Source organism: Eschscholzia californica, unplaced genomic scaffold, assembly GCF_041429995.1.
Source record: "Eschscholzia californica isolate CP2 unplaced genomic scaffold, dmEscCali1.0.p SCAF_3, whole genome shotgun sequence".
NCBI classification, from domain to species: Eukaryota; Viridiplantae; Streptophyta; class Magnoliopsida; order Ranunculales; family Papaveraceae; genus Eschscholzia; species Eschscholzia californica.
Genome location: NW_028238420.1, coordinates 50,812,158 through 50,828,042, shown reverse-complemented (window position 1 = coordinate 50,828,042; position 15,885 = coordinate 50,812,158). Strand labels below are relative to the sequence as shown.

General features: G+C 37.3%; 5 protein-coding genes and 1 pseudogene across 10 annotated transcripts; 1 reads left to right on the top strand and 5 right to left on the bottom strand.

Annotated features, from left to right (window-relative positions):
- Positions 1 to 127: 127 nt before the first annotated feature.
- Positions 128 to 2,035, bottom strand: LOC147551492 (protein rolling protein). The gene is made up of 8 exons (XM_086672261.1): positions 1,565 to 2,035; positions 1,422 to 1,455; positions 1,104 to 1,340; positions 911 to 1,000; positions 765 to 830; positions 578 to 669; positions 439 to 486; positions 128 to 366 (listed from the first exon to the last, which is right to left on the bottom strand). The coding sequence occupies exons 1-8, from the start codon at positions 1,909 to 1,911 to the stop codon at positions 249 to 251; spliced, it is 1,032 nt and encodes a 343-aa protein (XP_086528387.1). The 5' UTR covers positions 1,912 to 2,035; the 3' UTR covers positions 128 to 248.
- A 685-nt stretch (positions 2,036 to 2,720) lies between these two features.
- Positions 2,721 to 3,974, bottom strand: LOC147551491 (short-chain dehydrogenase reductase 3b-like). The gene is made up of 2 exons (XM_086672262.1): positions 3,842 to 3,974; positions 2,721 to 3,761 (listed from the first exon to the last, which is right to left on the bottom strand). Exons 1-2 carry the CDS (start codon positions 3,856 to 3,858, stop codon positions 2,963 to 2,965), a joined length of 816 nt encoding a protein of 271 aa, XP_086528388.1. The 5' UTR covers positions 3,859 to 3,974; the 3' UTR covers positions 2,721 to 2,962.
- A 293-nt stretch (positions 3,975 to 4,267) lies between these two features.
- On the bottom strand, positions 4,268 to 4,905 carry LOC147551490 (putative protein phosphatase 2C 49 pseudogene; annotated as a pseudogene).
- LOC147551488 (uncharacterized) lies at positions 4,796 to 10,098 on the bottom strand. 5 transcript variants are annotated; one of them, XM_086672263.1, is made up of 7 exons: positions 9,870 to 10,098; positions 9,593 to 9,768; positions 9,146 to 9,444; positions 8,949 to 9,053; positions 8,809 to 8,856; positions 8,512 to 8,730; positions 4,796 to 5,009 (listed from the first exon to the last, which is right to left on the bottom strand). In XM_086672263.1, exons 3-7 carry the CDS (start codon positions 9,386 to 9,388, stop codon positions 4,905 to 4,907), a joined length of 720 nt encoding a protein of 239 aa, XP_086528389.1. In that variant the 5' UTR covers positions 9,389 to 9,444; positions 9,593 to 9,768; positions 9,870 to 10,098; the 3' UTR covers positions 4,796 to 4,904. The 5 variants fall into 5 exon arrangements, with proteins under 5 accessions (XP_086528389.1, XP_086528390.1, XP_086528391.1 ...); XM_086672264.1 differs by lacking the exon at positions 9,870 to 10,098 and having other exon boundaries at positions 9,146 to 9,438; XM_086672265.1 differs by lacking the exon at positions 4,796 to 5,009 and having other exon boundaries at positions 8,279 to 8,730.
- On the top strand, positions 4,981 to 8,147 carry LOC147551489 (polygalacturonase At1g48100-like). Of its 2 annotated transcripts, none has more exons than XM_086672260.1 (6): positions 4,981 to 6,468; positions 6,556 to 6,723; positions 6,832 to 6,876; positions 6,968 to 7,175; positions 7,249 to 7,330; positions 7,719 to 8,147. In XM_086672260.1, the coding sequence occupies exons 1-6, from the start codon at positions 6,109 to 6,111 to the stop codon at positions 7,906 to 7,908; spliced, it is 1,053 nt and encodes a 350-aa protein (XP_086528386.1). In that variant the 5' UTR covers positions 4,981 to 6,108; the 3' UTR covers positions 7,909 to 8,147. The 2 variants fall into 2 exon arrangements, with proteins under 2 accessions (XP_086528386.1, XP_086528385.1); XM_086672259.1 differs by having other exon boundaries at positions 7,407 to 8,147.
- Positions 10,099 to 10,281: 183 nt separating the features above from the next.
- Positions 10,282 to 15,275, bottom strand: LOC147551487 (putative inactive DNA (cytosine-5)-methyltransferase DRM3). The gene is made up of 10 exons (XM_086670506.1): positions 14,882 to 15,275; positions 14,534 to 14,687; positions 14,168 to 14,264; positions 13,976 to 14,022; positions 13,692 to 13,799; positions 12,719 to 12,818; positions 12,569 to 12,645; positions 12,218 to 12,308; positions 11,941 to 12,020; positions 10,282 to 11,842 (listed from the first exon to the last, which is right to left on the bottom strand). Exons 2-10 carry the CDS (start codon positions 14,642 to 14,644, stop codon positions 10,481 to 10,483), a joined length of 2,073 nt encoding a protein of 690 aa, XP_086526632.1. The 5' UTR covers positions 14,645 to 14,687; positions 14,882 to 15,275; the 3' UTR covers positions 10,282 to 10,480.
- Positions 15,276 to 15,885: the final 610 nt, after the last annotated feature.

Sequence of the window (15,885 nt, the reverse complement as noted above, 5' to 3'; positions counted from 1 at the left end):
TTGGTGATGATGGATTTTAATGGTTTTTTCTGCAAATGAGGTAGAATCATTATCTTTTTCCATTTTCTTTGATTATGATGATGATACATACACCCTTTGTGTTCTAATGATTTGACAAGATGACATGTTGCATGAAATGAAACATATTATAAGATTTTAATTGTTGGAGGTGACATATATTATATAGAAAAGTTTTTTCTTATATATACAAATAAGCATTCGAAGCACCAGAAGGACAGTAGTAGATACTAGTGGAGTTGTATATACGCCCGAGGGAACCATTTGGCGAATGCCGAGTTCTTCAGTTTCACGATCAAAGTGTAGAATCCGTAGCATGGGATGTGAATTAGAGCCAAGCAGAAATACCTGTATCATATTTGTGAATGTCTGAATGCATAAGAGAAGATGCGTAGGTGAAAATGGATTCAGTTTTCTTACCATAGAGGTGCCCATGGAGTTGAAAGCTCAAGGAAAGGGTAAGGCCACCTAAAAGAAACAAGGGTAACTTACTGGAATTAGGTCTTTCGCTTTTAAGGTTCCAACAATGAAATAGATCAAGAGTGTTATAAGCTTTTACCATGGAAAACCACATGCATGAATGACCCATTGGAAAATGACATATGTGCAGCTCCATAGCAAGAAATAACCAAGTCGGAACCATGGGAAGGGCTACAATCAAGAAACTCACGTTGTCAATTCTACCAAGGAAGAGAGTCATTCCCATGAAGAAGATGAACTCTACTTGAAGTTGTTATTGTACTTACAAGGCTGTTGAGAGTAGTGTCAAGGAGGAGAAACACAGCATTAAGAGAATGTAAGCACGCCATTAACTGCCAAACAGAACTCATCAGGACATCAATCACTACACATCTATTTGGGGTTTATTGAGGAGGAAGGGGAGTAATCTCACGAGGTTCAATTTGAAATGTTCGATTGATAGAAATGGAACGATAAGGCCCCAAAATACAAGATCTGTAAGGATCACAGCCCCTGCACAAGTCTGCTCCAAAGAAAGGATCAGCGGGTCTCAACTTTGTTCATCAAACACCGAAATATGCAGGCAGCAAAATAAGGGTCGAAGAAATTAGACAATATAGAATAACCTGATATACAATTTGCATCAGATATCCCAAAAATCCAGCCCTTTGCCAAATTTCTTCTTGTTCTTGATTACTCTTTACTTTGACTGTTGCTCTGACTTTGTTGGACCAATAGCTTATGGTTGTTGCAGATATACTCTCTCCCTTGTTCAAGTCTTGGATTTGGTCTGTTCTTTCAATATCGTTGATATGCAGTTTTGAGTTCTCCCAGCATCCTTTTGCAGATAGAATGGTGCCAAGCTACAACCAAATATAAATCTTGTTACAGGCTGATTAAGCTTTTCTCAAGTCTTTATAAGAAGGCACAGCAGAGGAATATACCGCGAAATAGACGACGACTAATGAAAAGGTCCACCTGTACGACAGTAATAAAAGCACAAAACTTCAAAATGGTTCATACATAAATACGAGTTTTGTTGTACCAGATCAATGCAATACTAAGTCTGGAAAGAAAGAGAGCATACTCGGTGTAGTATATGAACATGACATTGCCATGCTTCCAGACATCACACGACAGGATTCCAGCCGTGAAAAGGAAAGAGAAGAACCGGAAAACCAAAAGATAGAGAGGGTTCAAACCTCGCCAACAACTAGTCCATAGCTGTCTTGAGCTTAAATGACTACAACTTGACTGGGAGAGAGTGATGTAGTCTTCTTCTTCGCCAGACCGGGTAACCAATAGGCTCTCATACTTGGTATTATGTTTTCTTCTGGTAGTGTCTCTCTGCAACAGCATCCATATGGAGCTAAAAATAGCGACAACAAGGATAGCAAAGCAGAGGAGATCATACCAGGGGATAACAAGTCCCATTGCCAAACTGTTGGGTGATAGAAATATTCAGACCAAGTTAGAGATGATTACAGTAGTAGTTATGATCATAACCATTGGGAAATGACTAGTAGGAGGTCAAGCTTTTTGTTCATATTGATTGGCTGGTAGTTTTGACTATTAGCTTTGGTGCTTTGAGTTGGTTCTGGAGGAGTCTGGTAACCTCATCATTGGTAGGTGAAACTCATTAAGTCTTAGATCTTGGGGGTCACACCCACATAAAATTTTATTGACACAAATAACAGACTATGTTGATTTACTGTGATCGAGTCAAATTTATTCACCCATTACTTTCTCTAGTTTTGGTTAAATTTTTTTATTGAAAAGTCACATCGCTCTTTCTAACCGGATCTCTCTGATTATCCAGCAGATCTCTCTCTCTCTATTTATCACAGACGAACCACGAGTCAACCGTGGTGCAAGTTTTTTTTTTTTTTAAGAATTCGACTACGATCTACGTTAGTCGTTATAAAGAATTGATGCATCATGAAGATGTAATAAGCACGATAACCACCTAATTTAAACTAAGAACGAAAGAAGCATAAAATCTTACAACAAAGAGGCGTAAAACCCGATAAATTATTATATTATTTATAGTTTAAATTACATAGGATAAATCTTGATGGCAACTGTTTCTATCGAGACTCGATGCCACGACCTCATGAGCCTAAGAGGATGTCCAATCGTTACACCAAAAAGTGGTGGACCTTTGGTGCAAGTTTTGAATGCCACAATAAGTCATTAAATTCTACGGGACCAACACAGACTGGAAATTTCTCTAAACGATAAAGTTTTGTATGCAACAACAAGTCATTAAAATTCCATGGGACCAACACAGCGTGGAAGTTTATTAAAAAAAAGAGATTGAGAATACAAATTACAAGGAAAGGAAGTCCCTAATTAATTACCATTACAGAACTGTCTGACTAGAGTTGACTTTCAAAAGCACAAACAACAGATCCCCGATTTATTTGGCAGAAAAACAGATCAGCTTCCCCAAGTTGACTCACAAGTGAATTAAACAAGTTGATGATCAAGAGGTTGATGATTTAGGGGGTGCACTAACAGGAAAAGAAGCACAAGCAACACTAAACCCACCATCAACAACAAGATTATGACCATTCATGAATACAGATTCATCTGATGCCAAAAACATAGCTGCTTCTGCTATATGTTTTGCCTTCAATGTCACTCCTTTCAAGTATGTTGCTTGTGAACTATACTCCTCAACTTCTCTTGCTCCCAAATTGATCATCTCACATGCCAATGGTGTTCCAACTCCAAATGGAGATATACAATTAACCCTAATTCCATAAGATCCAAGCTCACTACAACTTGATTTCACTAATCCTATTATAGCGTGCTTGGCTGTTGTATAACTGTGAGGTCCTAATCCACCTATCACTCCAGCCACACTCGACGTACATATTATGGATCCTCGAACATTCAGATCCACCATTGCTTTAGCAGCTTGTTTGATTGTTATCGCAGTTCCACATACATTTGTCGAAATGATTCTGTTGAAATTATCGATATCGAAATCTAGGATGCTGGTTAGTTGCTCACCGGTTCCAGCGTTGCTGTACATGATATCTAGGGTTCCATATTTTTGTATAGCGAATGATATTGTTTCTTTAACTTGTTCTTCGTTTCTCACGTCGCAGTGTTTGTAAGTGGCTTTGTCTGAACCTATTGAGTTTGCAACTTGAAGGCCTAATTGGTCTTGGATGTCCGCAATGACGACGAATGCACCGTTTTCAGCAAATAATCTAGCAGATGCTTCTCCGATTCCACTTGCCGATCCGGTGATTATTGCAACCTTACCTTGTAACCTGCCAGTTCAGATCATGAAATGAAGTTTCAAACATATATATGTATAGAAAGACAGAAAGAGAGAGAGAGAGAGATATACCTTAGCAGCTTAGACATTTCGATTTGAAAGGGTGTATCGTCTTCGTCTGGAGGTGGAAAATGAAGAGAGACAGAAGATGATATACTCTCTCTCTCTCTCTCTCTCTCTCTCTCTCTCTCTCTCTCTCTCTCTCTCTCTCCTGTCCTGTGTATTAATAATACTACTAGTACTACTGTAATAGAAGGGTTGGAAGATGAGGATGAGGGAGGGAATGAGACACTTATGGTTATGGTCTAGCTGCTAAGGTTATTTACACCCAACCACTGTTATTTACACCCAACCCAACCCAACCCGGCCAACCTACAAAATTGATAGCTGCTTTCTCTAACCTCCCCCCACAACTGAAGCAGCCACAAACAGCATCCTCTTTCTTCCTTTTCAAAACATTACTAGTATACATCACTTCTCTTTCTTCTGTCTCCACATCTAGACAGACAAGATGACGATGACGATTCTCTGTCGTCCCCTGCCAACAAGCATATTACATCCAATTATCAAGAACTCGTCCTCTTCTGTCAGCACTGCCTGCATGAGTTCTGGCTCTGCCCTCAGGGGTGGGGCCGGTCCCCTTGGTAGTTTCAAGTCATAATCTCCCAGAGCTCTGCTTACGGAGAGTACCTCGTTCGGATACTCGTCCTCAAGATACCCACCTAACTTGTCTACCCTACTTAGTTCTGATGGATAAATGGGTTTGTGATCTTGGGACATCTCAACCGCTTCTCCTTTCCGGCAGAGTACTGCTCTGCAGTCACCGGCATTTGCCACCAGTAAAAGTCTGTCACAATCGAAGTTAATAGCATTCTTTCTCATATAAGCTGCAGCTTCGGGGCCTCTGTGGTCATCAATTACCTGAACCAAGTAAGAGATACAATTTTATAAACAAAAGCATTACAAAGACTAGTAATTAGGATTGTTATACGGAAAATGAAATCCTCTGTAATGAATTGTAATTACCCCATAAAAGGCACTGGGGTTGGGACAGTTGACAAGCTAACCCAAGTAAGATGATAGATCATCAATCGTAATATGCTCCTCTTCCATAGATTTGCGACGTCCAATATCATCAACTACCAGAGCGAATGGTCGGTGCAAACAGAAGCTTAAGAGAAGCATCTGAGAGGGTACTTGTTAAATTTCCCTCCATGGAAACTTGGGAAACCGGCGGCACCTGTTAAATTTCCTTTTTAGAGACACGGCAAGCGTATGTTCAAGTGAAACTTGATTATGGCCCTACGGTATATGATAGAAAATTACTTAAAACAACAAATTCCAGTACAAGTGGATGTCAATCGTAATATTGATCATGTGTTATTATACGGTATAAATAATGTGTTTCACTATAGTTATGAACATATATGTGTTTTCTATGTACCATTTCAATTTCTAGTAGATTACAATAATCGACCTTACCATTCGTCAACTCGCTTCAGTTGACTTCGGACAGACTCCTAAGTCAGTCACAAGGAGTTGATGTTAATCACAAATAAATATATCCGGCGTATTTGATGTTTACCAACCGAACAAATTACATCATATTTTCTGGATGCATTCTGTATGTAGATGTATATCCTTTACTTAATACTATTATCATATTGTATAATTTAGTAACCATGTTGAATGCAAAATGTTTCTTTATATCAACAAAAATGATTAGTTATTTCATAACGACAAGAAGTCAAAAATATTATATTAGAGAGATTCATATATGGTCATTTGGGGTGCCATACAATGAAAAATAAAACCATGAAAAACAAGCTTAGATTCTAGTTCCTCGAGGGAGAAAAGGACCTCCTCAACCTGAAATATTTATTATCGAAACTAAAATAAACACTTCAATAATGCGCCTATGAATATATATTTTTACTTTAAACTTTAGAGGAGAAATTAATATTGTATGAATCTTGTTTTTTCAAGAAAAAAACCATGTTTTGAGACTGGAGTTGTCTTTTCGAACGACCCATTTGGGATTATAGGCCATTCATTGTCTAGGAGGAGGCTTTCAAGCTTATTATGTATATGTGCATTACAAAAGCAAAGATTGTATGAACCAAACTGATTTGTCATGCTAGCTAGGGTTGTTTAAAGAAGGGAAAGATGAACAACTAACTATAATCATGCCTCAAACCCTCTTAATTGGCCTGCCTAAAACACACTTCACATGAGTTTCCTAACTCTCTCTTTCAACTTCTCCTGCACATGCTCAACTATGATCTTCCATCTTGCAATTTTGTTCTAATACTTGCCTGGCCTTCATTTCTCACCCACCAATGGAGCTCTTACATGGATTCTTGCTCATTTTTGAACTTGTCTTATTCTCAATCAGTACTTTGAGCAATGGAAAAGGCGACGCCCATTTTCGCAGAGAACCGATGAATGCTCACTCAAGTTATTTCTCCGCAACTGATATCACTTCTGTTGTTAATATTGGGATTAACCAAACCACTTTTGATGTAAAGACTTTTGGAGCTGTAGGAGACGGTTTAACTGATGATACTGTTGCATTCATGTTGGCTTGGAAAGCTACGTGCGAGGTCGAATCTGGTGTCCTTCTTGCTCCGGCTAATTCTGTTTTCATGATCACTTCAACAAGCTTTAATGGTCCTTGTAAACCAGGCTTCACATTTCAAGTAATTAGAACTCTAATAAAAAACGTATATTACTACTACAAGTTCTTATCTAAAAGTGCTTATTATATAAGCTTGGTTTTCGACTAGGTTGACGGAGTTTTGATGCCGCCTAGTGGACCCAACTTTTGGCCCAAAACTGACAACCCAATGCAGTGGCTTGTGTTTAATCAAGTTGACAGGATGGTCCTAAGAGGAAATGGAACCATCAGAGGGAATGGAGAAGAATGGTGGGAGCTCCCATGCAAACCTCACAGGGTAAGCCCAATTGTTATTCTTCGAATATTAAGTCTTCTTGTTAACAAGATTCTACCACCAAAAATAAAAATCGACTTTGATGCTTATCTGATGAAATGTGCTATACAGGGCCCAAATGGAACGACCTTGGCAGGACCTTGTGACAGTCCTGCAGTGAGTATTTCAGGCGAAACCCACTTTGAGTTTCCGAAAGTGAATATAGGTTTATACTGAACTTTCTTGTTCTGTTTTTCATTTTTTCCAGTTAATAATGTTCTTCATGAGCTCCAATCTGCTGGTCAGTGATCTACATATCATTAATAGTCCTCAATTTCACATAAAATTTGATAATTGTAAAGGGGTACTAGTACAAAATCTCAACATATATTCCCCTGCATTTAGTCCTAACACAGACGGAATCCACATCGAAAATACCATATCAGTCGGCATATCCAACTGCAATATAGCCAACGGTAAGCAAAATCAACTCCTTACCAACATTTCATAATTCATCTTTTAAAAAATCCAATCTACGATGTTAAACAGGTGATGACTGCATTTCAATTGGAGCTGGTTGTTCTGACGTTCATATCGACAATGTAACTTGCATTCATAGTCATGGAATCAGGTACATACTTCAATACGTGAGAATAGTTTCTTGAAGCTAGTATACAACATAAAGAAAAAGTTTTTTCTTTTTGAAGCATTGGAAGTCTCGGAATGCAAAATACACAAGCCTGTTTATCGAACATAACAGTAAGAAATGCAGCTATAATAGACTCAGAAAACGGTGTAAGGATCAAGACATGGCAAGGAGGGTATGGCTCAGTTTCTAATGTAACCTTTCAGGACATCGGAATGTATAACGTGAAGAATTGCATAATAGTAGACCAATACTACTGCCTCACGAAAGACTGCCAAAATCAAACATCTGCTGTACTTGTAAATAACATTTCATACAAGAATATAAAGGGAACTTACAACGTATTGAGTAAACCGATACATATTGCGTGCAGTGACTCGGTACCTTGTACGAATATAACAATATCAGATGTTGAGCTTCTACCTGAAGACGGGCGAACTTTAAATGACCCATTCTGTTGGAATGCTTATGGAACTCTACAGACACAAACGATCCCTCTCATAAGTTGCTTACTGGAAGGGATGCCCGAGTCAATCTCAGAGACGTCTACATCGGCTTGTTAGAAAGTTTCTATCTAGAGAATATTGTATAGATTCCACTAGGCATTTATCTACTCTGGGCCTTTTTTGCCTGCTTAGTTTCATACTAGAAGTAGCAAAAAATGGTGGTTTTGATATTCAAGTTAGCATAAACTGTTTAATTAGCTCTATAGTGATTACATGGGTAGTTAATCGGTTATTACTTTCGTAATAAGTAGAGTTAAAAATCCCATTCGATGTGTTGAAGTATTTCCCATTTGCAATGTTCTTCCTCTTTTATCGCTTTCAACTGTCTATTTACATATCTTTATCTTATCTCGGCCCGGAGGCTGATGTCCCATGATGAAAATCAAAATAAACGGAATATGCTCATGTACAAGAACAAGAATCCATGTACTCGATCGCCATACAAGAGTATTTTATTACACAATATAAATATACATACAGGAACTTCACAATCATAAATCTTTATGTTAAACGAGAATTGTTATTACAAACATTAATTTAATACACATGAAGAGTACCTCTATGTCGACCGGTTCACTTTCATGGACCAAGCTCTAATAACATTGTGATACAAAAGACAACTTTGATGCCTGAAAAATGTTAATTTAAACAAGTGAGTACCTCCAATAATGAAGCGACGAATTGCATTTGGGTGTCCTCGTCTATAGTCGAGAAAAGAGGAATATGTACAAAGAGAGACTTGATCCCATGTTCCTTTGCAAACCGGAGAGATTGATAGTAGACGTAATTGCATACAAACCTCCCTGCATCATCAGAACTATTCACCTCGAAACCCATCTTCCTCAATGTTTTCGTAATCACGTCAACAGGAAGAGTAGTCTGTATTCAAAACAAATCTATAAGAGCAACCCAAATAATATAGTTTACTTAAACAAGTCCAGTCTGACTTCCTTTTACCTTTCTAATCCGCGAAATGTCTCCATCTGCCGCAACAATCGGAACATTCTAGAAACAAAGAGTAAACAATTTCGAAAAGTTTGTCATTGATTAGTCACAAAATTATAGAATCTAGAATGACAAAGGTACAAACTAGAAACCTGAGGCATCCATCCGAGCTCATCGGGGCAAAGAAATGTAGCTTCATTCACAGCTTGATGTTCAATGGAAAAATTCGTTGCACCACTGTTTACCCCAAAGTGAATCTAAATAACAGAAGAACTTGTAATAGTAAGAAGTGAATCAATTAAGAAACTATTATTGAAACATCACAAGAGAACAAAAAGTTGGAATTTACCCATATAATTTCTCCTGCTGAGTTTTTCAGAGCTGATTCTAGTATTTGGTGAAGGGAAGCAAGCATTCCTTCTCCTGCTGTCTCAAGAACATTGCAACTACCAATTGTCAACCCTCCTTTTTCTTCAACATATCCTTTCAAATTACGTACAATTGTTTCGCTTGGATTCTCTGCAACTCCATAGAATTTCTTAAACCCTGTCACATGAACTGTTACTGCAGGAGGCCCCTCTTTGGATCCCATTCGACAGCAGATGTTTTAAAAATCTAAAAAGAGTGAGTTTATCCAAATATCTGCAACTAAAAACAGGGAATTAGTGAAATACAAGTTTCTAAGAGAAACATGGAGGAAATTCTCTTACATCAGAAACTAAAACCAATAGTTTGAATACCCATATTCAAATTTTAATGAGAAACTAAAACCAAGACTTTTGGGTTTTTTGCTTACTTTTAGTATTATCTTCTCCTGTTCAGAAGTAAGAGATTTTCGGATAGGCGCAAAGGTAGAGAGAAAAATAGAAGAAACTTGGTACTCCATTTTTAAAGCAAAAAATTCAACTAGTTGGTTGGTGGTGGTAGGAGGTAGGACTTTCTTTTTAGGTTCCTTCCTCTTGCTGTGACAATCTGTTATAGAGAATATTTAAACAGACAGGAAATGTTGATTGCCAAAAAATAATAAGAATATTGTAAAAAGTTCAACCTGCCTTAAAAAATAACATACTCACGTCGGGTTAAATTCTTATATTTTCGGAAAGATGAAAGACAAAGTTGTAAACTTATGGCATTTTTTAATCCTTGGAAATATGAAAAGAAGTCATGAGATCGAAAATGACTTTCTCATCTTATAAGAGCTTGAACCTTATAATGTGTAGACAAAGATTGGTAAGGAATACTCTTGAAATAATGTCTTGAGTGGGGATCTAAAGAAGAGCTCCTCTTGACAATCACAGGGACAATTTAGAACCACCCATGATTCAATAGAAATGCATGGATTCCTTGGTGGTAGGTGTAAGAATTTGTTGAAGGTCCAAAATGGCAACTTTGGACTAAAACTCTGCACCTACCTACCTAACTACTCCTTGTCCGGTTGGTGCATATTCTTTCCAATAATTAACAACTTAAGGCACCAAAAAAAAATAATACTATAAGAATATTGTTTATTGATGCTGATTTTTTAATCTCAGAATTGTTTCTCGAAATAGGGTTCTGAGGATTATTCATGAGCCGTAAAAATGTGAAAATACACACCACCATATAAGATCTTTCTTAACAAAACAAAACACAACAAACGTAGAGAGAAAAAATTGAACGTAAAAGCTAATTACTTTTCATCGATCTACCTCACGATCGATGGGCTCCTTACTCTCTGTAGAACGCGAACAAATTCATAAAACATAGAGAAGTCCAAGCCTGCCGTCATTTTGCCATTCTCAGACATGCATGTACAAGGGTTTTGACATATTACTATGTCGAAAACACCAAAATCTTTTACTAGACTTTCAATCTTGTTAATCTTCATCTTGTTAATGTGTTCTATCTGAACCAACTTTCCTGTCTGTCCGGTATTAACCCACCACCTCTTCAGTATCTTTCGGTTTGTTTCTGATGCTTCTACTGATACAACACATTTAAGACGGATCCCAAGCCGATGTAAAGCAACTTCTGCGCCTCCTATACCACTGTATAGCGATAACATAGTCAACCCTTGTGGAAAAATCCGCTTTAAAACAGATAGATGATATCCTAGTGTGTCTGTCTGGAAGCTGTATTTGAGTGATGTGATTCTTTCCAAGGGGTCGTATTTCAGCATCTCTGTGTGACCAACCGCGTAGCCTAGTATCCGCTCCACTTGTTCAGCTCCCATAGGACTCAATTTGTACCTTCCCACCCAAACTAGATTCAGCGTCTCACAATGACGGATGATATCTGTCTTCTGTTCCTTCGAGGGAAACCCTTGTGAATCAATTAAAACCTTCCTTATTCTCTCACAATGACGATCAACTCCTTTGGTTTCAGAGCAGATGGAGCTCAATTGTTTCCTAGCATCCCATGATGGCCACCACGGCTTTGTTTCTGGCAATGCATCTGCAATGGCCAGTCCTGGCCTTGGAAGAATATGAGATCTGTTTTCTCTAGGAAGGTTGTGAATATAACCTTCCTTCCTGTCTAATGCTGAGAAAACACGAGTGTTCACAAACTCTGGAGCAACGGCGTATAAGAACTGTGATATTTTAGTCCATGCATCATTGGACACATCCAAAACATTTCCGTAAAAGAAATAAGGAGGTTTTGCTACTGACTGGGGTAGGAGACGGGGATGGTTGGATTTGAGTTTTTGTGGCCTTTCTATGTAATTGACCGGCTCTTCTGCTGATCGGTACGGCTCTTTATGTGAAAAGGTCATAGAATAACTGGTGGATTTCGGTCGAAAAGTTGAATAGTCATCATACTCAAGTTTTGGCTTCTTACCTTCGACTATATCCTTGAAGCCGAAGTCGTGGTCAGTTTCTGCCAATAAAGTTTTAAAAGACCGACGTTTGGTTCCCTTCTTTGTAAGACTTTCTACTGATGTCCAACTGTTTCCACTCTGTGAACCATGCATACCATTTGATTTGCTGTCATCTTCGTTAATGCGTTCAACAGGCGTCCAACCATTTTTACTATTTGAATCGTGGATATCGGGAAAGGATAATTCGTCCTGCAAAAAACAGAGAGGTACCCAACTTTAAATAAAGAACGACACAGCCTAATGAAAGAATAGACCTGCATGATACACTAAAGAAACGACGGACAAACCTCTTGTCTTACAGGACAGGTATCCTCAAACCGTTTTGCAAATATTGAATCCGCAAGCTCCTGAACTGAAACATCTGATCCTGGAGGAGAAAGAAAGAAAGTGGAGTTGGTATTTAGAGGTCCAAGTGAAGTCCCTACTTTGACATAAACTAAGACGTATTCCATGTGTATGAACTGCAGTCATATAAGAGTACTGCTGAGATTTGTTAACAATATCATGTTAACTAGGATGGATCTCATCTCCTGAATGCTCGATGTTATCTTGAAAGCTACTCACCATATCTTTCAATAGCCGAAGATATTTCATTCTCAGTGAAACCCATTTCAAGCAAGTGGAACGTCCTATCCGTTGTCACAGGCAATGACTCCTTGTAAAGATTAAAAGAAACATGTTAGTGTTAGATGGCTACTGAAGACTCGGTACAGACAGTGAATAGTAACACACAAGGAGAAGCAATTTGACACGGTTAACATGTTAGCTGTGACGAACTTTAACATCACAAACTTGATAATCTGACCAATCTAATTGAAAGATCTCAAACTAGTTATACTCTAGTGAAGTTTTAGACTTTTAGTACTAAAGTAAGCTAGGATATAATAATGGAGTCATCTTTGTGCAGGAAAATACCTCATTCTTTCCTGAGCTCTCAGCTATTTGAGAAGCAACTATGAAATCTACAAGCTCGTGAACCTGAGCATCTTCACCTGAAATGAAGAGAGGACGTGAATAATTGAAGTCAATATAAGATATTAATAACAATAGAAAAACTGTACCTACCAAGCCTATCTATTGCGAAGTCAACTGCTTTTACTGCGAAATTCATTGTTAGTAGACATGCTCTCTTGTCCTCTTTAATTTCTGGTTTCGCATCAAGATTCTGCAAATGAATGAGAGCAGTTAAGCTAAACCATTATATAGAAAATGGTATAGAGAATGTTTAAGCAAAATGTATGGAAAATTATGAAAAACGTAAGAGTCACCACAATGGGGAACAGGAAACCAGTGTTTCAGCAACACCTATGAGAAAATTACATCCGACTTGCTGCTCGTGTCAACCAAGCTAAGAAATACTTCGTGCAACTAATAATAGGAACAATTATATTACTTTTGACGTATATGAAAACAAGATGCCCGGGTAATTTATAAAGAACTAAAATCAGACTCAGAAGATTCAAATGGACAAAGCTGTTTAGATTTCGAGCTTCCCCTCCGGTCAAGCATAGACTTTTTCGCAATACATATAGACATAGAACTCAAGGGAACCTTTCCCTTGAAAGCTGGTTTCCGAGGGTGCATTTATATTTGGTATCGAACACTGGGACCATGTCAAGTGCTGGTTCCAATATAATGTGGCCTACGGTTATGCAGTTTTATCATGGGGAGAAAGCTTTCTGTAGCTAGGTGAACACATATGTTACGATCCTAAACATCCCAACCTTCCTTCATAAGCCGATCGATGATGAAGCTATCTGTAGCTAGCTGAAATTCTACCACTGTATTTGTGTCACTGAGATAAACTAAAACAAGCTGGCATGTTAATGCCATAGAATCATGAGAAAATGAAGTGCTAATCTAAAGAAAAAGCATCTGGGCCACTGTGACACAATGTAAACTGCATCTATATCAGATGAATCATGAATGCTTGCCGCTAACGATCACTTAATGAGAGTCCCTGGGCCAATATTTTGCCTTCCCTAAAAAAAATTGAAATGAAAAGATACAAGTAACAGCAGCTGTGCATATAGGTTACCTCCATTTTTGCACCATCAATGGAAAAACCAGAACTATTCTCATCAAAATCTTGACTAAAGATTCCATCAGACAGACCTGACTTGTCAGGAGCAGGTTCTTCAATAGCCTAATCAATCCAAAGCACATGGTATTAGCAAAGTTTTATCTTTTCTAAATCCAAGAAACCCAAAGAACTATAACATGAAATTTAGTTATCGATGACAACAAACGAAAATTATCTTGCTGATTAGTTACACATTGATAGATGGACAAATATTACATCATGGAAGCAATTTTACTCACAGAATATGCAAAAAGAGACTCCAATAACAACTCAACATTGCCTTCACCTAGATTCAATAGAAGATCAATACCATAACGATTAATTATACAAGTAAAACGGAATGTGGAAGTTATCGTTCACATAAAACAGTCGCAATATCGCATATGAATGCATTTAGACAAAACGGATAAAGTAGTTTGGACGAGACGTACCATTTTTCTCAAGTGCTTTGTCAACAAGAGCGGGTGAGAACCCCATCCCTACGAAGTATGATTTTAACTTTGTCCTAGATGAGGTTGCAAGATTTCCCTAGTATCGACGCAAATACGATTGTACGACAGCTTGTTAGTACGAGTAAATAGAAGCATATGATAAATTTAATACTACTTAAGGACGTTAAAATCTACTATTAAAACTAAACAACATAATCACGAATAGGAAAGAGTAAATCAAAATCTATAGTCACGTACTAGACTAGTACACTCGGATACCCTTGTCGAATACCATGCCATTTAAATGTATATATATGGTAGCTAATAATAATGTGCAAATAAAGTGAAGTGATATTTTGTATGTACCTCAATTGTGTTTCGAAACCTAGGAGGGTCATTCAAAACTCCATCCTCTGACTTAACTTCTTCACCTTCCTGATCAAAAGAACTCTCATTGTCCGAGAAAAGATGTACCATTTTTTTTTTTGGCCTTGAAGAAAAGTGAAAAATGATTGAGTACCTGAAAATGACAAAGTTTAGTAAAAACTAATCTGAATCAAACATCTTCATTTGAGTTAGAAGTTATTTTTCTTTTGTATTTATATTATTATATATACAAAACAGTAAACATGGAAGAAGGAATGAAGCCAAAATATACAAAACCCAAACAGCTAAAAAACTAAAACCAATTAATGATGAGAAAGAAGAAATTACTTTTTCTGTTCTTGGGTTGAATTGAGATTGTCTCTGCAAGCAAGAAAACAGACCTAAGAATTAAAGAAACCCAGGTGGAGGGGAGTCTAGTACTTGTAGTAGTAGTAGTAGTAGTAGTAGTAGTACTAGTGTTAGTGAATCAGATGAGTTCTGGGGGGGAATTAGACGAGATCTGTTGGTAATAATAATAATTAATATTTGACAAACAAATGGGGAAATGATATTATGATAGTTATTAGGAGAATCCTACAAAAAAGGAGGGAGAATATCATTTCATTTCTTTATAATGTTGCTATGTCATAACTCACTAATATAGAAATATAGAATATAGATAGATAGATCATCTCCATTTCACTTCCTTCCAACCCTCTTCACCCAACAACCCTCAGCGTGGTCGCTAGACTCGTCGTCACTAATTTTATTTCGACCTTTCAGGTTTTGGGTTCGAAAAATAACAACATGTAGCTACGTACTTATATATTCTTACGTCATAAAAGAATGGGCGTTATAACAATTCAACACAAAAAATAAAATTTCTATCGTATATTTTAAAACTTTAACAAATGAATGCTATACAGATATCTACTAACTTTTTTTTTTGTTGAAAAGACATCGGCTAACTGGAAATGGTAACATTTAACGCTAATAATAATGTAACCACCAAATTGATGTAGGTTTCACATTAGGGGATATGTGGTAGATGAGTAATACATGTAATTGTTTTTGGCAACAAATTTTAGCAAAATCAAGAAAGGTGATTTTCAATTTCTAAAATGCAACAAATATTTAAAGCCCAATATTATTCAAAACTCAAAAGATCTTCAAAATCAACTATAAATGTTTAAGATATGAGATACTAACAAAAACAACAAGTTGGGCTATAGGTCTGGTCATGTTAGAGTTTGAGTTGGCGGGATTCGAACTTATCACATCTTTGATGTATAAATGCCAAAATGTAACGACAACATAGTCGGCTTCCAAAAAAAAAAAACAGTTGTAAATGA